General features: G+C 40.0%; 3 protein-coding genes across 3 annotated transcripts; all 3 read left to right on the top strand.

Moving 5' to 3' along the window:
• Nucleotides 1–2,257: 2,257 nt before the first annotated feature.
• LOC105892040 (tumor necrosis factor alpha-induced protein 8-like protein 2) lies at nucleotides 2,258–8,498 on the top strand. Its single transcript, XM_012818258.3, has 3 exons — nucleotides 2,258–2,681; nucleotides 5,886–6,216; nucleotides 6,854–8,498. The coding sequence occupies exons 2-3, from the start codon at nucleotides 5,899–5,901 to the stop codon at nucleotides 7,094–7,096; spliced, it is 561 nt and encodes a 186-aa protein (XP_012673712.1). The 5' UTR covers nucleotides 2,258–2,681; nucleotides 5,886–5,898; the 3' UTR covers nucleotides 7,097–8,498.
• A 2,142-nt stretch (nucleotides 8,499–10,640) lies between these two features.
• LOC105892042 (type-4 ice-structuring protein LS-12-like) lies at nucleotides 10,641–12,178 on the top strand. Its single transcript, XM_012818261.3, has 4 exons — nucleotides 10,641–10,769; nucleotides 11,074–11,150; nucleotides 11,416–11,545; nucleotides 11,896–12,178. Exons 2-4 carry the CDS (start codon nucleotides 11,102–11,104, stop codon nucleotides 12,107–12,109), a joined length of 393 nt encoding a protein of 130 aa, XP_012673715.1. The 5' UTR covers nucleotides 10,641–10,769; nucleotides 11,074–11,101; the 3' UTR covers nucleotides 12,110–12,178.
• A 682-nt stretch (nucleotides 12,179–12,860) lies between these two features.
• Nucleotides 12,861–20,011, top strand: lix1l (limb and CNS expressed 1 like). Its single transcript, XM_012818257.3, has 6 exons — nucleotides 12,861–13,571; nucleotides 14,512–14,675; nucleotides 15,009–15,149; nucleotides 15,828–15,923; nucleotides 16,762–16,839; nucleotides 17,266–20,011. Exons 1-6 carry the CDS (start codon nucleotides 13,202–13,204, stop codon nucleotides 17,521–17,523), a joined length of 1,107 nt encoding a protein of 368 aa, XP_012673711.1. The 5' UTR covers nucleotides 12,861–13,201; the 3' UTR covers nucleotides 17,524–20,011.
• The last annotated feature ends 5,666 nt before the right edge of the window (nucleotides 20,012–25,677 follow it).

Here is a 25,677-nt window from a genome sequence, read left to right on the forward strand (position 1 = left end):
TAACTAGCATAATAAAAAAATAACTAATTTGAGTGAAAAAAACATCTGACAAGTTGCATTTAGAAACTGCTAACAATGCACAGTCCATTGGAGTAGGCTAATTCTAAGCATGGCGTTGCAGGCACACAAAAAGGGAGGTACAGTAAGTAGGTCAAATCAGACCTTACTCAGACCTTACTGCCCTTCACCTGTCTATCACCATTTCTGCAGAGAGAGGAAACGTATTCAAACCATGTGCAAAATGCAATCGCAACACACAGTCTTATCAAGAAAAATACATTCTATATATGAGTCACTATATGGGTCACTCTACCTCAATTTTGCACTAACTGGAACACATGAGCCTTATATTATATTCATCTTACTGAAAATTGGAATGCCATATCTCTAACCTGCTCAACCTTGAACAATATATAAGATTTTATATCCCACGGGAAGAGGCATGAGAAATCTTAATGCCTGTAATAATGAATCACTGCCACCAACACATCACACCAATATTACACTTCACTACAATATCAAGGTTGTTGATAATTATAATCCTTTACAACAAAAGGTATGCTTGATACGCTAGATATGTCATCTGCACCTCTACAGAAATGTGTAGTCCTAATCTACATATCTACATCTAGAATTCGGATGCTAGCACGTGCTGGTTCGGAAATAACAGGAAATGTGTGGCTTTAGTCAACAGATATTTACTGCCATTTATAGTGATGAGAAGAGAGATCAATCAGGTCAAAAAACTCTTGATGTTTTGCTCAGTTTAAAAGATTCAAAGCAACACTATGCAACAATTTGCCACTTTATGAGGTATGTTTTAAGAGCTTATGAGTTTTGTACTACTTTTGGTGTCATCTTTAATTCTGGAAATATTGGAATGGAAGGACAGATAAACACAACTGTCCCTCCCACTAGCTGTCCAGGCTAGTAGTTCTGTATATCGGGTCAGAACACCTGACAAAAATGCAAGAAAAGCCTTCACAGCACGACATTGGCAACAGTATCGCCAACATCAGTTGGCATCAGCAAGCTTTTATCAGTGCCAACTGGGCTGTTGGTGGTGTTTGCAAGGTGTCTTTAGGTAGGCAGCTCACTGGTTTTAGGCCAAAACATGATGCTTCTTTAAGTAATAGTAAAGTTTGAATGAACACACAAAGCATGGTATAGCATTAAAGCCTATACTATTCTGACACTGTTCTAATGTTATGCATAAACAGTAAGGGGCATGTAGTGGGCTACTCCAATGAATGCATCTTTGAGAATACACTTAACAGGTTGCATTTCACTTAACATTTCTCCCTGGCTTTGCCTCTGTCTCCCTCCCTTAATGAACGACACACAGGGCTTACATTACAAGAGTGGTCACTTACGGACAAAATGGCACACTGGGATGAGGGCTCATTTGAAGTGTGCAGATGTGTAGACTTGTCAACTGGAATCAAATTAAGGGTTCGATGGCCTGTTATATAAGATACCAGCCGTTCTCCCAAGCAGATGTAGGCCACTAGAGTCTGGGATTGCTTGCATTTTCCAGAGGGAAGCAGACTCATGGTGGGTCAGATGCAGCTTTTTAGGGGTATTTTTGGGTCAGCTCCTACCTACCCTGTCTGCCATCTCCCTACATTATCTGTCTACTTAGTCATTTCCGTCTGAGATAGAAATAGCTGATAGGTGGAGCAATCAGGAAACCCGCTTGCAACTACACTTCCTGTATGTTGCCATGACAACCAGCGTCATTGCTCCATCCATTAACTAAATCATGGTCCAGAGGAAATAATGGACATAGAGGGAAAGGTCCTCTTCAAGGTACAGGGTTAAGAAAGGTAATTGAGGTCATGGAGAATTAAAAAGACTGTAAATCTTGAAATTGGCTATCCGTAATATTCTCAATACAGTTCACTCGAAGCTACACTGAAGCCAAATTATATAGCGTTTAGATGTAGTTTTTGTCAAGTCAAAGGAAGTTCAGTTTTTGCTAGGCTTAAAAAAGATAAAACACTTGCTGAGCTGTGTGAAGAGCCTTTACTATTAAATGTTTTTTTTTGATGCTGTATTAAATATAGTCCGGAGCTGAGAACGAACATTTCTCAATGCGATGAACAAAATATTTTAGGCTATTTGTTTCTCATGTCTTCTTATTTGAAACCAAATATATGTTTACATTAACACTCTCCTTCTCCAACAAGTTCAACGTCCTTACAGCCTTAATTGAGACATGGCCGTGTCTTAATACAGCCTGCCAGAGCCGAGGCCTAAATAAAAAATAAATCTTCCAGAATGGTAGAAAAATCAAGTTCAAAGCAGAAACTACATCAACAAACGGCCACTATGAATATGCAGGAAAGTGAAAACATGGCAAACACATAGTATTTGCAGACTGATAAATAGACAAGGAAAAGTAGAAGATACAGATGACTAATGCAGAACTGTGCACCAGTGAAGCAGTCAGAGACTTGTGCGCAAAAGGGGGGAGGTCAGATTCACATTTTGGGGCGTGCCCCTCCAAAAAAAAAAGAAAAAACTGAGTTCCTCCTTGAGAAATTGCAACGCCACTGATCTGAGTCAGAGATCAAGAGCAGCAGGAGCTGCAATAGTCTGTGGGCCACTTCTGGTGTAAGAGACTTCTCTAAGGGACTTGACACCAAACTTCAAGCCTGCCGTCACCTTCAAAGAAACAGGTACTCTGACTAAATGTCCTCTTGTCTTGTCCTCTTGTTTGTGTCTGCAAGTACATGTGTGGGACAGAAGAGGGTGATGACTGATTTCAAAAGGGTTAAGACCATAATAGGTTTCCATGCTACTTGCCTGGGGGTCGAGAGTCGTCAAATAATATCAACAGCTTTTCAAGTGTTGCAATATGGCATTTTGCAAATCTTTTTAAGTAACTGGAAGAAAAGAACTGCGAGGTGGTTTTTCTTTTTTTTTGTCCCCAAGTGGTCCCTAACCTTTGTGTATATAAAACATTTCTCAAATAAGTGGACAGCAATGTGGTCCGAATGCTTTGCGGGTGTAACCTTGCGTGCGTATACTAGAGTGACAGTTTGTACATTCATAGCGGAAGATTTGTGCGTACATTCTGTATGCTTGTACTCAGAGTGATAGCTTTTTTTTTCTTGAGCGTTTTGTTTGCACCATCAACTTCCTCTTCCACATCTGAAGCTTCGCCATGGCGCTTGTGTCAGTAGCGATTGCTCAATTGCCCTGTTTTTGTTTTTTTTTTGTCTCGACATAGCTGTGGGCACACCATGAAAGGGGGTACAGCGATCAAATTGATATTATCTGCATTGCCTTTCAACTCTTAATGCAGATGTCTTTACAAACAGATTGGTCCCGTTAATCTTTGACTCTGAAACTGTGTCAAAGGTCTTACCAATGACACATTATAATTATTGTGGAAAAAGGGTGTGAAAGGGGGTTTTTAGTATGCTTTAGCCCACAACTTTCGTATAGATTTATAACCCTATTGTCAGTTGTATTGCCATATCACATCAACACACAGATTGCAAAAACAAATAATAAACATTGCAGCCTTTATCCACAAAATATACATGAGCTAAACGTGATGCTGAGCTTAACTCTCAGATAGCACTTAGGACTTGTGAACAATGACACTCGGTGACTATGAAAAAACTTGATTGGTTGATTGACAGGTCATATTTGAAACATTTTCCTTTTTTTACGTAAAATGTAAGGTTGTAAAGTGCATCAATAAGTCCTATTCTTTTTAAGCCTGGACACACCAACTGAATAACACCCATGGGCCCACATGTTATTATTAAGAAATACTTGGGCATGGTCGTGTTCTGGGGTAAAGAGCTTCTGGCAACAGAATTTTGATTAAAAAACTGGAGATCCAACTGACACTAAAACTTTGTCTTTAAGAGTCAAGAGTCTCCAGCAGCTGAAGTGTCATGTGGAATTTTCCTCACCCAGAAAAAGGGATGTAGTGGAATTGCTCTGCATACTTTCTGGATCCTCTCAAGACCTCTAGTTCCGCTTTACTTTTAAGTTGAATGGACCGGCTTAGGGGAGGTCTGCATCTTGTGCACCAGATCCATTCATTGAATTACTATTAGCAAGTGAATTATGTTTATTGTAATACAAATCAATCTATCATCACATAAAATGAATCTACGCCTTTCTGATTTTGATCCAGCTAATTACAGTCCTGTCACTCTGTAAATTACATTGAAAAAGGTTCTGCACAAACAAGGTTTTGTAGGCCACTGTTAAATGGGATTGTTGTTTTCATTACATTGTACAGTTCTATGACAGATGTAGAGACTGTAATAAGACCCTTTCATGTGGACATGATAGTGGTATATCTTATCAGTATGAACTTAAATGTGGAAGCATTGTGTCGACATGGTAGCGCGACATACAAAATAATAAGCATGCTTTGGCAGCATACAATGACAGAATTCGGGGCGTCAAGGAGCACATGTTGAGCACATACTTTAACTTCTTTAACTACTTTAAAAATCTGCATAGGTACTGCATACATACATACATGCATACATACATTCATACATACTACTGCATATGCACTCAAAACTGTGCAACATGGCAACATTTTTGCTATCGTGCAGCCGTTCACATTTCGGCTTTCAAAGTCAAATTGTGGTGATTTCTAGTCTAGATGCTTTGACACAGTTGCACACAGGAAGTGTGAAACTTCCTCAAAAGGTACCACAAACAGTACAAGACAAAAACAGGTCAGTGCATCTTCATATGTATTTGATCTTTCAGCGTAGATCTCACCAGAAAGCAGGCAGAAATTGCTTCTGAATATTTAAGAATTTTCTGAGCTTTCTGTAACAATATGTTCATGTTACATCAGTTACATGTTATATAGCTATGACAGCAACAGTTGTTATTTTGGCTTGAGGTGTCCTGCTTCCTGTTCTCAAACTATCCGCTTTATCGTAAACATAGAAGATTGATACAGTGAGGCTATGTATCTTGGCTATGTATCTTGTGACTAGCTGTACAATCATAATCAAAATGTGAATATGTGATATTAAAGATGTCTTTTGTTTATTGATTCTGGCAAAGATCCTCTTCCACTTCAAACTGATTGCCACATCTACCAATAGATTAGGAAAAAGGTTCTGAACAGATTTTCATCTAGCTTTCTTCATCTAGCAGATCTTAACATCAACTATGCTTTCAGTGTCATGGCTTAGCCAGTGCAAAACTACAAAATGGTACTTGTCTGTGGTTTGAAAAATCAGTAAAAATGTGTGACTAAGTACGCCCTCTTGTGGGCATAGTGAGGTAGGTCCTCATGAAGATGTAAATGTGGGCAGTTGATGCAGTTGACGGGTATGAAAGGAGACTGTTAAAGGTGGACTCTGGATTTTTTATTTGGCAAGGACAGTAGTGGTGTAATTTGTGAAGATGAAACACTATCGTTTTGCTAACTGGTTGTGCAAACCTACTTGTTACTTTCAGTTTTCATTTATTTGTTTTGGGAGTGCCAGAATGATTTCAGTTATTATTCTGGTGTATTTAGAATTATATACAGCAGATTTATGTTTATCTAAACTGACCAACGGAAATTGAATTAAAATAATTCATATATCAGAGCCTTTTTCAATGACAATGGTTGATCTATGATGTTACATAGTGCTTAACTTGCACTTCAGCAGTTACATTCCTGCACTTCTTTTTCTTTCTATGTTGTTTTTCTACTTCTTATGTAAAGTAGTATTTATTGTTACACCAGGTTTTTTATTGCTCTTAGCTTGACTGTTCTCTCCCTTGTACGTCGCTTTGGACAATAGCGTCTGCTAAATGACTAAATGTAAATGTACATAATGACAAAAAAGAGCAACATTCCACCTCAGCAGGTTTTGCCTAACCTCTACTTTTCACTTCAGTTACAGATCCAAAATGGAGAGCTTCAGCTCAAAAAACATGGCTATGAAGGCCCAGAAAAAGATCCTCAGTCACATGGCCAGCAAGTCCGTGGTGCACATGTTCATCGACGACACGAGCAGCGAGATCCTGGACGAACTCTACCGGGTGTCGAAGGAGCACACAGGCAATCGCAATGAGGCCCAGAAAGTGGTCAAGAACCTAATCAAAGTGGCGGTGAAGGTGGGAGTGCTCTTCCGCCACAACCGGTTCAGCGCCGACGAGCTATCGCTAGCCCAGGAGTTCAAGAAGAAGCTTCATCATGGAGTGATGACGACCATCAGCTTTCAAGAAGTAAGCAAGTTTCAGCCACAGACACTTAAAATAGATGGAGCTTAATCTGCATCACAACCATTGCACAGTAAACTGTGAAATGGAGAGCAGGCTGCCATAGGGATTGCAGGCCAAATCATAATTTCACATTGGCCTTTTATTTGATGATGATCTCATTCCCACATATGTGATATATGCAATATACCATGTAGGGCTAATGCAGAATCAAGCTCATTGGCCTAACATGTTGAGAGTATGATTGGCAGGTAAATAACAACAACCACCAAATACACTGGGACATGATAAAAACGTTTGCATTTGATGTGTCAATCATCTACAACTTCCCTGAAGGGTTGATATAACAGCTGATTGTTTGTCCAGCCCTACTTAGCTTTTAGCTTATCTAATCGTATCTGATATTATCTGCCACTAACACAACGTAAGCCTATTACTAACTGAGCCTCTATGACACACCCTTCAGAATTAATACTGTGTCTGCTCTGTCAAACCACTGAATACAAATGGGTTAGAAAATACTTTTATTTTGCAGATCAACATTTATAAAAATCAAGATGGTGTAATCAAGATCAGTATCGCCCCCCTGTTTTTTTCACACCTGATTAACCAAAAAAAACTTTACTTTACCTTTCATTTTCAGGTAGAGTTCACCTTTGACAAGGCGATCATGATAGACAACTTGGTCATATGTCGGGACATATTACTGCAGTTGGTTGAGAAGCACCTAACACCGAAATCCCTTGACCGCATCCGCCACGTCTTCAACCACTATGCTGATCCCGATCTATTAACCAACCTCTACAACCCAGAGGGGCCGCTGAGGTCAAACCTGACGAAAATCTGTGCGGGCCTCAACAAACTGATCGAAGAGGGCAAGCTCTGAATAACAGGCTTTCTGTCCAGGGACCTGATTAATCTGACAGTGACAGCAAAGATGAACAGGGAAGCAAGGGAGTTGGCACTTGAGTTCAAGAGATCACCACGTTGACACCCCAGCTGAAACCACTTCTAGCATTTGGCCTGTATTGATTATCGAGAGGCAATCCCCACTCAGATCAGCGCAGCCAGTGTCGAGGAGGGTTAAGGCAGGGATCAAAGTCCGACCGAGGAGAGAAGGGTGTGCAGTGCAATAACCTAGACGTGTCCTGAAATGCTCGTCAAATCCATCTGACTAGGAGTGAATGCTGGACTCGCCCATTAAGAACTGAGGGCCAAGGCGTACTGGAAGTGTTTTGGGGTAGTTGTAGGTGTTTACTGTAAAGGACATGTAAATTGTAGATTAGTTTATCATCTGTAAAATGACAGATTCACTCAGTGCTCTACACAGTGTAATAATGCCTTCCTGTAGATGGCAGTTTTACTCCCATTTTCAATAGACAGTATTCATATCTACAGTTCTTTAACAGATCTAATTAGTATTACATTGCCAATTTTGTTCAACTATTTTCATTTACCGGTATTCAAAGTTTAATTAAGTTTAGTTTTTATGTTACGTTTATGCCAAAATAATGTATTGTTTAGCTGGACTGTCATGGCTGTCACATGCACTATAAACTGGCTGCTTCCTGCAATGGGAACCTTTTCTGTGAATTGCTTTGGATGTAAGACTCATCTAAATCAATACTTGTCAAAATGAATATAATGAATAGGTGAAAACATTGAAAACATTGCCCTGCTTATCTGACTAATTACACAATTTGTGGCTGTTTGCCTACTCACACAAGGACAAGGCAGTGGGGATCTTAAAACCGCTACTGTAAAGGGGATAACTGGAATCATCTGTGGGCTTGAGAGAAGGAAATACATATTTGCAAGTGGGCAAAATGCAAAAAAAAGTTGTTGAGCAACTAAGGGCATGAAACCGACAACACTTTAAATGAAACCATGTTAGTTTTACGTAAGGATATGTTTCTATTTAGCTCTTGCGAAACATGTCATTTCCTGTGCTGTGTCCTCATCAGGAAATGATATGTATCTAGCCCATTATTCAAGATTCAAGATAAAATACTTTATTTACCATTTGCTGAGGTACAAAGGCATTGGGTCTCTCAGTCACATAGAAATAATTACAACCCTCTCATGCATGAAGTATGACAGAAATTATACTGCTTTTTTAAAGATTGTTTTTATTACTCAAAATTGTGCCAAAATTAGAAGTCTGTTTTTATTTGATTACTGTGGACACCATACAACAAAGGAACACATAGTAGGGTAGACTATAGATCCACAGCTGACAATAAGGAATACTTCAAGAGTATGTTGAATAAAAACACAATATGTCTGTGTATGTGAGTATGTAACCTCATTCAATTCATCTTTATAAAGATAAAACATATATAATAGTAGAATACACAAACAAGACTTAACATAGTCTAGGTTCACTGTTGCATGACATCCACATATATAAAGACAAAGGTGTTTTACTCTAAACTGTTTTTTTGTGCATAGTAACACTTCTTTACCTGATTTGACCTCTTTGAATTGAAGTTTTTGACAGATATGCCTGATGCATCTTGTGCATGGCTACCACCGTTCGCCATCTTGGATTGAGAGTGTCAGCAATCTAAGAATTTCTGGAACATAAGATAGTAACTACTGTAACCATATTGCTAGATCTACTGACACTGCCCCTATGATTTTTTTTTTTAAGCTATTCCTACTGTTTTTAGATAGCTGTAATATTGTTGTGTTATATGTTGTTGTTGTGTTATATGTTGTCCCTCGTCTCACCAACAGGAGAAGCACTCCAAATTTCGTTGTATGCAAATACAATGACAATAAAGGCTTTTCAATTTGATTCTATTCTATGTGCTTTGGAAAGCTGAATCATGATAAACTAACCCAAAATGGAGTTAAATTCACTGTCAACAAATGTGGACGGCATGCATGAAAGGGATAAAGACCATCTACCATTGTGTGAATAAATATACACCCTTTCTATAATATACATTTACATTGCATTTAGTCATTTAGCAGACGCTTTTGTCCAAAGCGACGTACAAGGGAGAGAACATCAAGAACGTCAAGCTACGAGCAATGGAGACGTGTAACAATAAATACTATTTTACATAAGACTAGGGGCAGGGTTTTTCATTCCAGCCCGAATGTCTATCACAAGTAGTCTGATAGCCGCTGGGAAGAAACTGTTGTGGAAGCGCTTTCTGTAAGTTCTGATGCTCTCTGGTCAGTGGTGTCTTAGCTGGTGGCTGGACCTTGTCCACCTATACAGAGAGTGTCCAGGGTGATGCGGGTCTCTGAGAATGGCCCGCAGTTTGTTCCTGTTGTGGTGGGTGAACATGTCCATGGAGTGTCCACGGAGGGGAACTACGTGTTCCCACAATCCTCTCGGTTGTTTTAATGGTCCTCTAGAGGGCCTTCATCTCCCTTAGTGTGGTGCTTCCATAGCACACTGTGATACCTCTGGTGAAGACGCTCTCCACCATCAATTAAGTTTGATTAGTGGCGCTGTATCTATCAACATAAATGACTGTGCAGATCTGGTGATAACTGTCAAACCTGCTGCATCTTCTAAAGTGGGTAATTGACAAGTATGAAGTCCAGGCAAATCTACTACCTTTGACTGAGATAACTCGATGGCATTAACCTGTATGTGACTTATCTAAGAACTGATTCATGTTGATGATGATGATGGCCAAAATCCATTTCCATGAAATGGGTGTGGAATGTGTGGAGGTATGGACTTTGGAATAACTGCCACTGATCATGAGAGAATGCAAGAACAACCTTAATGGTAGTTCATTTCAGTTTGGTCAAAAGGGATATCACTTGATGAATTGATTTTTTATCTTGATACTCTATTCTACTGGGAGACAGGAAAGATCAATGGAAGGCCAATATTTGTTGCTACTGAAGCAACCCCATACAAGAGAGTATGCTAGAACACAGGATGTCAAAAAATCTGTTACGCCATAGACATAAGGCAGCAGGCCAAATTACAAAGGTAATCAAACTGAAAGCATTTCTTTTCAGGGTGGCCTATCTGAGAGCCTTCATGGGGGCAGCTTGAGAGGTGGCCAGTGTTTTTTCTTTGTTTAGTGATGAAGTCAAAAAACAAGTGTAGTAAACTTCCACGTGGGTATGACTAAGAGTAGAAGAACTGTTGCAACTCTTGTAGGGGTGCGTGGGGGCGAATGTTTGAGAGCCCTGGTCGGAGGTCATTCACCAACACAGAGAGTAATCCACACTGCCATGTTTGTGTTCCTCAACCACATAGCTCCAACAACAAATTCCTGTCTTGTCAAGTTCAGATTTTCCCACTGATTCTTAATCAAAGGGCAAGATAAACACAGCTATTTGTGATGTCAGCACTCCCACGCTAAGGGGGACTATTGGACTTTGAGAAAGTTGCCCTGGTGGCGAGCCTGTGACAAGGGTCAGCATATACCATCAACTGCTGATGAGGAACGCTGTGTCCCCGTTATCAGCAATATACTCCATTATCAGCCATCGTGGCCCTCCCCTCTGTCCCCTGGCACATAAATACTGAGAGCGCGGAGGCAGAGGTACCTTCAGGTCAAAACGATTCTGCTGTTAAGGTGAGTGCCTCAGCTGTTTCTCATGGGACTACTGCTCTTCTGCTACAATGCAAATGGAACCACTGATAAGATTGTGTTTTTGTGTTTTAGGCTTTCTTTATTCAACTCTTAAGAGTACAGTTTTCTATGTAATGCCATCAGTGTGTGTAGTGTGAAGGAGATTTGTAACACACTGTCAGTGAGGAGGTTAAGTGGTAGTTTAGGCAAACAAAAATATTCAGGACAATTACTGAAATGTTTAGGGATCTAATTTCACTTTTAAGACCCGTGCCTTAAGGAAATCGTTGTGTTTTTGCCAATTCAGGTGTCTTGATCTACCTTGATCTTCAGTCATGAAATTCGCTCTGGTTGCCGTCCTCGTCGTGCTGGCTCTGGCCCACGGTATGTGTCCTTTTTATCAAATGTTTGATAGTTTAAGAGTTTCACACAGATAGCGGGATGCTATGTTAAAAAAAAACCTGAGGTTAGCCTGAGTAACTATCTATTAATTCATAAGGTTTTACATTTTAGCCTGCATACTCATCATATAGCAAAAGCAGAGATTGGGCTTGATTCTGAAGTTGATCATACTAGTCCAAAGAATTCCAGCTTTCTTTCTTTGCTGTTTCACCCCAGACATTAATTCCCTCTTTTATGGTTCCCATAGGAAATGAGGCTGCTGATGCCGATATTGAGAAGCTGACTCAGTTCTTTACGGATCTGTCCAGCAAGCTGACAAGCAGCACCCAGGAGTTGGTTGAGGCCCTCAAGACCCACGAGATCGCCGCTCAGGCCCAGTGAGTATCTTTCATTCGCCAAACTATAACTCCAAAAGGACATTGTGCTGTGCTCTTTACCCAGGGGGGCGTGCTAGCAAGGAGACTAAAACGCATAGGTGCTAGCGTCTGTCGCGCTGGCATGTCTTTTAAGGTTACATAACAAACAACAAACAAACAAACAAGGCTGACTTCAGTCAGTTCTTTATTGCCACAAGCAGCACACTGCAACACACGTGTATTTTATGGAGGCAACACAGGACACACACACACAAACACACACACACGCAGGCCTGAGGTCGCTGTGAAATGTACGCTCTGCATTTGACCCAAGGTTACACAACTAAACTTGCCTTGCCTTGTCTTCTCAGGACCTACCTTCAGGACAGCAAGACCCAGCTGGAGCCTCTGGCTGAGAAGATCCAGGCCCAGATTAAGCCCCTTGCAGCCAGCATGGAGGAGCAGCTCAAGCCCCTGGCTGAGTCCGTGCAGGCCCAGTTCAAGCCCCTGGCTGACTCCCTCCAGGCCCAGATGGAAGATATCCTCAAGAAGCTGGTGGAGCAGACCAAGGCCATCGGCCAGTAAAGGGTCTATCAGTCATGTTTCATGAGTCTGTCATTCAGAACACCATCTATTAAAGGGCTCTTGAAGTAATTATGCACTTTCCTTTGTGTTTTGTTGCTATGAACCATTCAGGAGTAATGGGTCAGGAACATTTTGTTCATAATCCTTTATGTGATCATGGGTGATGATGCTAAATGTCCAGTTTTCTGAGATCTCCAGTGTAACCTCTGAATGTATAGCACATAGCTAAATATTTTTTTACCAGATGCTGAGGGTGATAGATTGAAATCTATAATAAGTAACAAGCAAAGCAATGAAACTTTCAACAAAAGTTGAAAACAACATAACAAAAAAACACCAAAATCCACAGAGAACATTTTTAGATGTTTTCTGGTTGAAACAAGACATACGGACCAAGGCAAAAATGAAAACAAAGCATGAAACTCCTCAGCCGATTCATACAAAATATGACTCTAGACATAAATCTGCACAAAGGACTTTAGATACTCGTGTTCGTACACTTCAACCAAAAATCACACACAAGCTTGCGTTTAACAAACTACTCACAATGAAGAATCAGGAAATGTTCATGATGTATAAAATCATTCTGTATTATCTTGAACATGGCCTTGACAAGCCTGTAGACGCCTGGTGATGGGTGGCCCTCTGGATTATCAGTGGCTGGCCCTAATGGCGTCATACATAAACAGGAAAAAACACAGACAAAGCTATGCTAATTGCGTTGGAAACGGTTGTGTCCGTTCTGAATGTTTGTTTAAAGTCAAAGGCTCAGCGTGTAATATCATTTATGAGCGAAAAAAAATGCAAGGCTACAATGCAGCCTATCAGTCAGTCTGTCCCCGTGACCAACATTTTTCTCCGCCCACTGAAGATTGGCAGCCAGGCAATGTAATCCTCACCAAAACTAACGGAATAGACAAGCGGATTGTGGCCCAGATTAGTCGTATCCTGTGTCTTAATAAAAATAGATTGAGGAAAAACAGCTTTGCTCTATTCTAACCATATAGCAAAGCTATTAAATAGCAGACGTGCGATTGCGAATGTCCGCGCTTTGTTTGGCTTCTTTTCCTTTTGCGTGTCATTGCTGAGACAATGGAATCTCTTCGGTCTCAGCGTCTACAGCCTGGGATAGGAATTGGACATGGATCCGGATTTGGACCTGGGATGGGATATGGAGCGGGGTCTACTGGTACGCTACGATCTTTGCGGCCCGGTGTAACTGTACCAACCACCTCTTCACAATCAGCCTCGGCTCCCCTATCTGTGTCCCCGGGACCGCCGCCACCTCCGCCGCCTCTACAGTTCCACAGCCTCGGGATGGGCGTCATGGGCTCTGCTACTCTGGGGGCTGCAGGAATGGCGAGTGCGGGGCTATGCAATCCAGCCAACCCGGCTGTGTTGCGGGAGGCTGTCGATGCCGTTGTCAGAAGTTTTGCAAAACACACGCAAGGATATGGGAGAGGTAAGTGTGGTAGTTTGGTTGGCTATTATGTTCCTCTTCGCATTCCAGGGCCATCAGATCTTCTGCCTGCTGTTAAGAAAACAGAAACGAATCGTTTATTCATGAAGTAAATGTTTTCTTACCATCGCATCCTAAAAATATATATGGACATTCGGTGTATCTGTTATTCTGAATGCTGTTTTCATTCATATTGATACGGGGGAATAGCAGAATTCCTATGGAACGTGTTAGACAAGCATGAATCCTGTTCTGGGTCATTCCTCCAAAGCAGGCTTAAGATGTTTACACAATATGTCTTCTTAGCCAATTTTCCAGCACTCATTGCGCTTTGCCAACATTTCGTAGCTCACATGAAAATTCGCAGTTACTTTTAACAGTTATGATGCGAATCGTAGTGTTGACAGCTCAGGTCTTCACCTGAATGCTTCATAGCAAGTCGCAGGGGCAGTTTGGTTTACTTCTGTGATGTGGAGTAGTAGTGTGTGTTGCAACCCTCAATCCTCCTTCCAGGGGATTGCCAGATTCTTGCACGATATTTTCAGAGAATGGGCACTTTGTTCATGTGTAGCCCACAAATGTATTTCTAAATTATTCCAAATGTTTTGTACTATTTGTAGTCCATGTATTCCTCTAGATGTCACCAAATATCCCACTGCCAATCATCTTGGAAAACTTTCTTTACTATTTTAATCAATTTATAACTGTATAGACTTTTGTGAGAGTAGGCCTATCTCAGTACATCAGGTCTGTTTAAACCACACATTCCAACCAGTGACACTGAAAATCTGTAAACATTTAAACAGCTTTGAATTATATCACACTCCACATGGTCTGTGCATACATAAACAATGGATAATTTGTAGATTAGATCATCCCTGTCATCATCCTAAATACACAGTCACCCGTTCTTTATTTGCTTCGAATGGTGTCCTGCTCCCAGTGAACGTGGTGGAAGCTCTGCAGGAGTTTTGGCAGATGAAGCAGTCCCGGGGGGCGGACCTCAGAAACGGGGCGCTGGTGGTCTACGAAATGGTCCCCTCCAACAACCCCCCCTATGTGTGCTACGTCAGCTTACCCGGGGGGAGCTGTTTTGGGAGTTTCCAGGTAAGCGTGGAAAAGAGGTCAAAGTTCAGATGCTTGCAGTTTTTGGAAAGACAAATTGTTTTGGCATGTGTCATGTTTAGGAGAACTTACACTGAACTTGCGTAATGTTATGTAGCTTTGCAGTGCTACACACAATTGTGTCAAATTTCACAACTGTTCACATTCTCGAGTTTTAACCCATATATGACCCACATATGTTTTTTACTCAGGCGAAAAACATAATGTTGTTATGTCATAATAATCTTACACGACAGCCTTTCTCTCTCTCCTATTCTCCTCAGTGCTTGAGCCGGTTCATTCAGTGTGTCGTCTCATTTGTTATTTTGTCAACAGTTTTGCCCGACAAAGGCTGAAGCCAGGCGCAGCGCAGCCAAGATTGCCCTGATGAACTCAGTCTTTAATGAGCACCCCTCCCGCCGCATCACAGACGAGTTCATTGAGAAGAGCGTGTGTGAAGCCCTCGCCTCCTTCAATGTAAGCTTCTCAAAGATATCCTCTCATGTTGAAAATAAAACCTCCTTCAATGTAAGTTTCTAAAAGATATCCTCTCATGTTGAAAATAAAACCTCCTTCAATGTAAGCTTCTAAAAGATATCCTCTCGTGTTGCAAATAAAACCTCCTTCAATGTAAGCTTCTAAAAGATATCCTCTCGTGTTGAAAATAAAACCTCCTTCAATGTAAGCTTCTAAAAGATATCCTCTCGTGTTGAAAATAAAACCTACTCGACACAGGCCGTCTCATGTTAGATACAGTCATTGGAATGTGTTTATGTCATCTGTGTGTAACAACTACATGAGAAACTCATGCTGATAGCTGGATAGCTAATGTTTGTATTCCTTTAAACATAGCAAGTATTAGGTAATTATGCAGTAATGTCAAATATAACATGCATAGTTGCATACAAAAATGCTTTGTATAGCAATGCAATGTTTAGACTCAGTGACATTACATTGGCTGAGAGTTCCAGACAATTCTAAGTAAACAATACATATTTTCAGGATAAATTCTATGTATGCATGTGACCTTCCGAACTTTTTATGGCCTATCTGAAAGCACGAATGAAGACTCTTCATAGTAACATGTAAGAAGGTCCTATATTATGTCCATAAGAGACCATAGAGGAGGAGCTAATGATCTTCTGATCTTCACAGGGGAACAGAGAAGAGGCAGACAACCCCAACACAGGCATCGGAGCATTCCGCTTCATGCTGGAGTCCAACAAAGGAAAGTCCATGCTGGAGTTTCAGGTAAAACCCTTTAGGGGAGCAAGGGGTCCCTCATTTACCATTCTGATGTGACACTTAGTACAGGAATGAGTGCCATCAAAGTGCCTGCTAAGATATCCAACATCTTGCCTGAAAAGTTCATTGCTTGAGCGTGATCTGTGTACTGTGACCTTATGTCTGTCCGGTCCATTTATGGCTTAGTGTTTATGCTGTATGTTTAATGGTATTAGGTAACTCAAACAATCTCATCATTTGTTTTGGCATGTTTCTACACTGCTGGCTAACCAAGTTCATGATCTATGTTAGCTACTGCTATGATATTAATATCATGACTACTGCAGCAATTGGTTTACAGCAAATGGTTCAATTTGACTTGGTCAGACTCTGTTATGTCATTTGTCTGGGTATACACAACGGTTTTTCACCTAAAATGGTCACTGGAAGTGGGATATAGACACAACACAATTTGCATGCCTCCAAGTGTTTCTTTCATAGATTCAATGTTTGTAGAAGGAGAGTCCAGAGATTAAAACCAAGGAATTTCACTGTTACATTTTTCCCTATTAGCTGTGCCTGTACAGTTACTAATTTTACATTATATGGATGATATCAGAACACCTTTGTTTTTATTTGTACCTATCTTTCAATTTAACTACTTTTGTATTAATTCATGACGAATAATGACAAAAATCATCCATAGATACCTTGACAGAAAGACATTAATTTTACTGCTGAACCCGTAGCAACATTTGAAGCTAAACATTTTGATGATCTTCCTCTTAATTCAAAAAGGAATGCAGATGTTTCTGAGGTACATTGCTCTCCCACTTACGTAATTTGTGTTGGATTGGTTGTGTAGGAATTAATGACAGTTTTCCAGCTGCTCCACTGGAATGGAAGTTTGAAGGCCATGAGGGAGAGGCAGTGTTCCCGTCAGGTAGAATGGAATTTTTGTGTCATTTTAAGTATCTCCTAACTAAGAATGAAGTATTTCAAGTATAGTTTTTAGTGTGAGAGGTTGCTGGTTAATGGGGACTTCTTGAATAGGCATTTTACAGTATCAACAGAAAAAATTATCTATTCATATCATATCAACAGAAAAAAATATCTATTCATATCTGTTCATATCTATGCTAGTGATCAGTTTCTAAACCAGTCATCTAACCATGTGGAATTGATAAGACAAAATAGCTATACCTCCAATGTCTAAAGCATGTACCATCACTAGATTGAGATCATGGACGCTGCAGAGCACATAGCCATTATGATTTGTGTCAAGTTTAAGTGCACAGTGGCTTGATTAAATGCCTTTGTAAAACTGTGCATTAATCGGCCTCTAATGGGATGCCCTCCTCCCCATTAGGAGGTCCTGGCTCATTACTCCCACCGGGCACTGGACGACGACATGCGCACTCAGATGGCGGCCGACTGGGTGAACCGGGAGCAGGTGGTGGCGAGCACCATCAACCGGGAGCTGGCGGCGACCGAGCGCGAGCTGGAGGACGCACGGCTGGCAGGACGTGAGCTGCGCTTCTACAAGGAAAAGAAGGACATCCTCATGCTGGCCGTGGGGCAGCTGGGAGCAGCCAACAACACCGCAACACTGCCTTGCGCTTGCTAGGGATTGGCTGGAGAGATGTGTGTGTCTGTGGGGGTGATCGACGTGGCGCTTTGGAAACCTGGAGCCACTCTGATTGTAAGAGACAGTTTCTTGCGTTCTTTTTTTATTTTTTTCTCACAAAAACAGATGCAAGCCAAAATATAGACCAATGTCTGTCAGTGTAACCATCAAAATGCCTATATCCATTTGCTGGTGTTTTAAGCAAAACAATGTTACTTGGAAGATGCCACAGTTGAAGTATATGTTATATTCCTTCGGTGACACCCCAGATGCAGTGCTTAGAGGTTAAAATATGAATTTGTTTATTTGGATGTTGACACTGATTGGGAAATCTGTGGATTGATCAAATGGTCAAACGATACATTCTGCCACAATTATGCATATCATTGATCATGTCTGAAATTCAAATGTTACTAAGAATAATTGCTAATTACACTTTGTATTGTGCGTTATTGTAAGTTGCCGTAATCAGTCTATAATTGACAACATACTATGAGCACATACTATGTGAACAATATTATTAAATCTAACCAAAATTATAGTGCATGCCAAAACAGGTCAATCATTAGCACTACTTCTGTGGAAAATTCTACAGTTACTACAACCCATAGCACTATTTCAGACTGCCAAACAACAATTTCTCTTATACCGTAATTTCCCCACTATTAACCACACCGTATATTGTATTGCCAGTATTTTATGTAATTTTATAAAACAAACAAATGTATTTTTTAACGGTACGTCATCCTGTGGCTGACCATTTGGATAAGAGCAAGGTAAAAGGGATTTAAATGATGAGAACCATTTGGACTGAACTTTAATATCTCCCAGTTAAAATCAATCATCTTCAGACAGCATTCTTTATAGCCCTATCTAAACCTTAGTTTACCAAACAAAGGCTGATGTGTTTTCTGATATGAAATTTCTGTCTATAAAAGCCTTGTAAATGATTTCTCCATTATCAACGAGAGTTTAAGGGTAACCATGGCGATATCCACATGCCGTGTCCTAGCATAAAATTAGTGTTTTCATGTGGACAAGCATTGTGGTTTAATCGATGTGTATTCCTTCAAAGAGTTTACAAAATCAATGTATAAACCACGTTTAATAGTTGGGAAATTACGGTATATGTCTGAAAGCCTCTTTATCTAAACTGTCTTTGATATTGAAAAGTGCAATCACAATTTAACCCAATTTTATTGAACAGCATACCATCGTGCATCATAATCATGACCAACTTAAAAACGATTGATCTGTTGAAAACAATTGTTCCATTCCCCCTCAGGCCATTTTGAGCTCTGGCTTTGGTGTGTGATCCTCAAGGGGGGCCATTCAAAAAATTATCAACATTTTTTATGAGGGTAGGGATGTAGCCATTTTCCTCAGGGGGTTGGGTAGTCTTGAGTGGCTCTTTTGGACTTTCACTCATATTGGGTCAAACAACCCCAACAACCCCCTCCCAGCCTGGGCTTACATTAGTGATGTACACTTGGAGGTGGAGAAGCCATTACGAGAGCCAGTAACAATGTTTTCATCTGAGCAGTTCAAGGAAGAAGGTGTTTCTCCAGTGTCTGGAGAAACAATGTGATATTATTTCTCACGCCATGGTTGAAGGAGCAGAACTCAAAGCACAACTCCGGTGTTCTACTTCTATCTCTCATGTTATTTGGTCCATGTGCTTATTCTTATACATGGTTAATAGTGTTGGTGTTAGGGGCCATTCTGCCTGGCTGGGAGTGTTCAACAACAGCCTGGCAGGTAGAGGAAGACAAGAAAGCCATATTAACACAAGTGCAATCGATTTTCCTTAGCTTGCTTTTCTCATGTCTTTAATGTTATATTGCCTCGTGTATTGTAGTGACTGCAACTACAGTCCCCAAGCATAAAAACCCAAACACGCACACACATACGCCTGTGGAGAGTGTTCAAATGGGAACATACAGTGAACCACAACAACCACACCATGGCCTTGATATACAGCTCAAATAGTCATCAGCTGTAACATGAGCACCCATGTTGTTACCATTACATGTCATATATTGCAAGGGGAATGTATCAGATACATTCTCCAGTAATTGTCTGAGTCGTTTCTGTTTTGTCTTATTATCACCCCTCCCCCCTTATTTAATATTTACCACAGAAAATTTGTACATGTGGGGACATCTCACATGAATAATTAAGATTTTTAAAAGAGGAGAAAGATTCATGACACACCGACTGTTATGTATTAATGACACAACCCATGCCCCTGGTTTTTGTAACACCATTTTTAGACATGTTTGTTACTGTTTCTTTCAATCATACTTCCTCTGTCAAATGCCTATTATTTTAGAAATGCATGTTGAAATATCGTTTTGAAGCAGAAACAATGTATTCGAATTTTATACAGCCATTTTTTTATATTTTATATCACAAATTGTAAAGCATTTTAAATCAATGTAGGTTTTTATACATAAAAGGCAACGAATAAAGTAGCCCAAATAAGTCACGACTTTGTCCCTTGTGGTTTGTTGACGTATTTATGTGTAGTAAAGAAATATTGAGACTTTCAGTCATCATTTGTTTTTGGAGCCACGTCTAAAGCTGAATGATTGTAAGCAGTTCTCCCATCTGTCCTGCAGGTGTCAGTCTGACAGTGAAAATTTGCTAACTGTGTTCAGCCAAACACAATTACCATGCCCTTACCTGTTTGCTATTTGGTAGTTCTTTGTTTCAGAGCTGTTCCCCTACATGCTAGCTTGTCAAATAAGAATTCACACATCACAAGTACAATCATGTCTCTTTACTGTTGAAATATATCAATAGAGTTTCCAATTTCATGAAGACATAGCTTTTACATTCTGCATTTAAATGTACTGTATAAATAATTTTTGAATTTTATTCATTCAAATTTGCAACATGAATAGTCCATCCTGCATCCTGTCAACACACTTTATAACACTATACCTGAGTGTTCATTGATCCATAATGTCTTTCTCAGATACTTGAGGAAACAGATACTTTTAACTTACCTACAACTTCTTATAGATACTTTAACAAAAACGCATGAAAAAGGTTAAGCTGCAGAAGCTTCTTTTTTAATATCAGTATTACAGTTGTGTTCAATGTGGTTCTGACCCAAACTCGGTAACTAGGTCAATAATTGATAATTGGGAATCGCTTGACAACTAGTGGAGTCTGCATGTTTCAAATTTCAATGATTATGTGAGACACAACCCATTTGTCCATATTTTAAAAACCCTTTACTAGACTAAGGTTGTATACTGATGACTGCAAACATTATTTATTTGACCAGAGACAAATGTAAAATTCCTTTAGACATTTGGACTAAGGATTATAATGGATGATGTTCATAACCTTTGAGGCTGTTATTCATGGTTTTACCATGGATCTGACAGACTTGCTTTCCGTGCTAGGCAAAGGATAGTCAATCTTGCCAGCAGGGAAAAGTAGCTTACTGTAATATGTTGTATTATAAAGTGTCGGTAAGCTCACAGATTGTTGAACCATGTCCCTGCAGTGCCTTGATCCCTTGTTTATTTATGTGCATGTGTGTATATATTTTGTGTATGCTTTAAACTGTGTTTCTCTCTACTTTAAGACAATGATCTCATTGTCCCATTGCTATCTACAAATGCAATGTATTGTCCATGAGAGTTTGAGGTACAAAATTAGAGACCCAAGAAAACATTGATTTTGTCTGTCTCTAGTGACAAAATGAACACTCTCCCAAACCTGTGGTCCACTGTAATTTTAGGTTAGAATTGGCCACAAGTCCATTTATCCAACTTCATGTTCATTGTGGCTCAGGCCACCGCTTTTGTTACTAAAGTAGGTCACAAAAGCACATCACACTATCAGAGAAACTTTTTAAATGCCCACTGCTGAATTAGTGGATTATGAGACCCTCACTCTAATTTATGATGGTTTGGATATACAAAATGGGTATAATTATGTAATTTGCAGCAAGTGACCTCTTATTAGTTACCTAATGCTAATATGGATTTTTCCATACATAGTTTCATAGTCATACAAGTTGTACAAAGAGTCCAGAAACTGATTTACACTTATGGAAATGTGTGATTCGCATCACTGTGGATGCGTCTGTTGTTTCAAACAGACTGTTTGCATTTTTTTATGAACTGGAAGTACAGCTGTTTGGCTTGAGGGGGCTTGAAGAGCGCTGACCTGGTTTTATCTGCACACGGTGATCAAGACTAAGTGGTCTCTGTTTGTCAACGATTAGCAGAAATGGTTGCCGTTAATTAGTTAGGTTCTGCATTTTATTGTTCCATTTGTATGTTTCCGACAGGCTAATCATTATTAATCGGGGTCAGCAGACTGACGGAGAGGGATGCTGAAGGGGTGAGCATTGCTGTGGTTAGTGGACTGTAATCAAAAGTGCCATTACCTTGCTATGTTAGACACTATAGATAGGCCCTTAAGCCACTGGTGTCATCTAAAAGCTGCATTAGAGTACAAATGGCAGAAACAAAAGTGAATCATTTAAGTTGATCGATGTTTTGTTTTTTTGTCTTTCACTTAAATTCTTTCTGGTACAACTTATTGAGGTTTAATTTCTAAATAGGTTATTGTCCTCTCTCTTTGACATTGTCAATGACACACTGTAACAGCGGAGAAACCTGACCAAAGTGTCAGTATTTACAGAAATAAGAGTGTCAAAGCAAGTTTATGTTTATGATGCATTTCATGCATATTGCTTCTCCATTTCAAGTGTTTCATTGCAACTGTGAACACTCTTCTTGCTCCTAAAAATGTATTCAAAGCACCTAATATGATGCGTCAAGATGTATGAATGGCACAGGAATGTTGGGAAACCTACAGAATTATCTCTCCATCAGGTGAAATAGTTTTGTATGGTACTATAGTGCTAATATATTAAATATACTTTTATTTTTATATCGTTTTTACCCATCTATCCAAATTATTCACCTGGCTCATCTTGAATATTCATTTTGATAGTTAATTTAAAATCTCAATAATTAATGCATAGCATTGTTACTTTAACATAATACATTCATGATATTTGGTCCAAGTATCCAAAGAATAAATAGATGAATCGATTTTTTTTTGATAACACATAAGAATGCTGACATGGCTCAGTTAAAGTTTTATAGAATCCAGAGGTTCAACATGCATGTGAAAAAGAGGTTGCTTTGATTTAAAAAAAAAAAATGCCTTCACTTGGTCTCTCTGTGTTGTTTGGTGGCCAAGGACGAAGCAGCCAAGGGTTGGCAAGATCACAGCACCACAGCAACAAATCACATTCCTTCTGGCTCAGTGACCTTTGCTATAGACGGAGAAGAAAGTGGTTTCCAGGAACGTTTCCAGTTGTTAGGGAAATAATCAAGTGTCATTGATGTGGTCAAGGACATTTATTCACAATTACTTGTGACAAAATACCAAAATTCAAGATACCAAAGCAAAAATTGAATGGAGCTTTTATTCCGAATGTTCATGAATTACGTGAACAATGTTAATGGAATTGTATCCCGAATTCCCATGAATTCTGTGAACAATGTTAATAATAATAGTTTGAGGTTTAGATGATGCTCTCCTGATAAGTTCTGTGATAACAGGTCTCTGTCAGAGTAAGTGCGCGCACACACACAAACAAACAAACAAACAAAACAATGGCATTTAATATACTGCCCTTTCACTACTATTAGGACTCTACACTGCATAAATCAGTGCAACAGTAAGACTGGATTTAATGATCAATCCTATGGCAGTGAAATAGATTGGAAAGAAAACAATGAAGTGCAATTGCTATAGTGAAAAAATAGCTCATCCATCCCTCCTCAACTCATGTTTTCTCTCTCCTGGAACTTCACACGCACCTGTTTGAGGATAATTGCTGTGTCACTGCGGCGTAGCCAAGTGTTCCACTGCTCCTCCCAGTGAGCTGAGCAAGCCCCTCTTCATCTTCATAACCCCACTAATTACTGCACAAGATCAGGGCCAGTGATTAACAAGGGGTGTTGCTAGCAGTATTAGCGTTCCTCTGCTCCCTCGTTAATCTCTGGGCTCCAGATTGACCTCAGACATTAGCACCTGCTTCCCTCACAGCAGGGGACAATTTAACACGGATGGTTCCATTGATTCCTTTGGCAGGTAGCTGTTAGAAGTTCAGGTTAGTCCTGTTTTCAAGTCCTGAGTTTAAAAGGGGATTCATGCTACTAGCATGAGACAAATCATGTTCTGATTAATCTAATGTCTCCAGACAGATGAAACACATACATTAGTTAGGGGAGCATCTAGTGGATATTGTATGTAACAAATATATAATGAGATTTACAATTTACTTGTACTATAATAATACATAAGAAGATAGTAAGTAAGTAAAACAAACAAACAAACAAACAAACAACCATTAAATCATATTTGAAAAAGATCAAGTCAAAATAACCAACATACAACTTAGTATTAACAGGCTTCCATCTATGTGCTATCACTCTAAAACAAAGATGGAACTGTGAGTGTTGATGTGACTCTATTACCCTATGAGATCCTTGGGTGATTTAGTTTTCCTTTGTCACAACTTATGTTACCCATGGTGAGGATTAAATATTTCTGCTTGAGGAAGTCTATTTAGGCACAGCGCTGCCTATCTGACTCACACATACCCCCCACTCACACAGTCAGAAACACACACAAAGAGAGAGAGAGAGAGAGAGAGAGAGAGAGAGAGAGAGAGGGAGAGAGAGAGAGAGATTTCTACACACATATACAGACTCACAACAACGAATCCAAAGAGAATGCTGAGAGACTGTATACGGGTCCATGAAGGAAGGAACTATGGTCTCCTGAGTTGGGGTGGAAACCTGGGTTGGGCACTCAGTTGACCACGACAGGGAAAGCAAACAGTCAGATAATACAGCACTGTTAGCGAGACGGAGATTTGACCTGCTCGAACTTCATACGCCTTAGACCACAGTCAATACTCAACAGACACGATACGAGTCAAGGGGTCAAATCAGCGCATGTTCATTGAATGTTCAGTCACCACATTACATAAACAGAGAGAATTTTACAATGAAATGTGAAAGCGAGTCTTTTAATACTCTGAACGGCTTTCATTATTGTAGACCAATTGTTGTAATGGGTGTCTTCGCCTCACAAAATTTGGATGACAAAGTTATATCTATGCCATATACTGATCTCTCAAATGTACACCTCATTGTCAGAAAAGACAGAGATGTAGTGGTAATGAGGTAAAATAGCCAACACTTAGATGAAAGAATGAACCCCAGATTTTATCTCATGACTAAAGCCACTGTTTACCTTCTCACAGTTAACTTTCCTTTGTGTGTCTAATGCAACTCATGGTTAGCAAACTTCAGTAATGGTTGTCATGACAATTTCATTATGCAACAGCAACACAAATGATTTGGTATAAAGTTAAGTCCCCTGTGACAGAGAAAAAAAACCCTACTATAACCCCACTCCTGCCATCCCCGGCTGCCATTCAATTTCTGTGCAACTAGATCACTGGGCACTGTGTGCGACCGTTGTTCAGTACCAGCGAAGCGTGACAACAGTCTTTCGCGCATTTCACCGTAAGACAGAAACCAATACAGTAGTGGCACCTTGTCTCGAACAAGCCACCTAACAGACATGCAAACATCACAACTGTGAATAGATGAGTTTACGGTGTTGATGAGAGGTGTTACAGTAAGAGTCAAGAGTCAGCACCTGCACTCCCTCTGATCTCAGAGCAAAATATTATTCATTATACTACATGTGCAGTATACACTACAACATACATATTGTTGTATATACTACATGTGACTACAGTAAGCTAGCTATGGGAAATCAGATCATCAGTATGGATTGATGCAGTGATTGCAGTCTAACTGACAGTGAAATATTATATCCTACTTTTCACTGGCATAGGCTGCACCTGTTGACTGATGCCTTGCTCTGAATAATCTGAATACACTGGCCTTGAGCTGGCATTCACACATTTTATCCGTGCACAAAGGTGACATAAATAACTACTGCGAGACACGATGCTCTGGACCACAAGCTGCTAACACAACATTTTCATTAGCATCAAAACAGTCTGTCCTAGGGGGAGATGGATCCCCCTCCTCCCTTCCTGCGCTTTTTTATTTCCGGCCATGATTAATA

Source organism: Clupea harengus, chromosome 19, assembly GCF_900700415.2.
Source record: "Clupea harengus chromosome 19, Ch_v2.0.2, whole genome shotgun sequence".
In the NCBI taxonomy this organism is placed as follows: Eukaryota; Metazoa; Chordata; class Actinopteri; order Clupeiformes; family Clupeidae; genus Clupea; species Clupea harengus.

Coding starts and splice junctions, on each gene's coding strand:
- LOC105892042 (XM_012818261.3), top strand. CDS start 11,102: ATGAAATTCGCTCTGGTTGCCGTCCTCGTCGTGCTGGCTCTGGCCCAC. Junction 11,151..11,415: donor CGTGCTGGCTCTGGCCCACG/GTATGTGTCCTT, acceptor TGGTTCCCATAG/GAAATGAGGCTGCTGATGCC. Junction 11,546..11,895: donor GAGATCGCCGCTCAGGCCCA/GTGAGTATCTTT, acceptor TTGTCTTCTCAG/GACCTACCTTCAGGACAGCA.
- LOC105892040 (XM_012818258.3), top strand. CDS start 5,899: ATGGAGAGCTTCAGCTCAAAAAACATGGCTATGAAGGCCCAGAAAAAG. Junction 6,217..6,853: donor CGACCATCAGCTTTCAAGAA/GTAAGCAAGTTT, acceptor TTTCATTTTCAG/GTAGAGTTCACCTTTGACAA.
- lix1l (XM_012818257.3), top strand. CDS start 13,202: ATGGAATCTCTTCGGTCTCAGCGTCTACAGCCTGGGATAGGAATTGGA. Junction 13,572..14,511: donor CACGCAAGGATATGGGAGAG/GTAAGTGTGGTA, acceptor TCCTGCTCCCAG/TGAACGTGGTGGAAGCTCTG. Junction 16,840..17,265: donor AGAGGCAGTGTTCCCGTCAG/GTAGAATGGAAT, acceptor CCTCCCCATTAG/GAGGTCCTGGCTCATTACTC.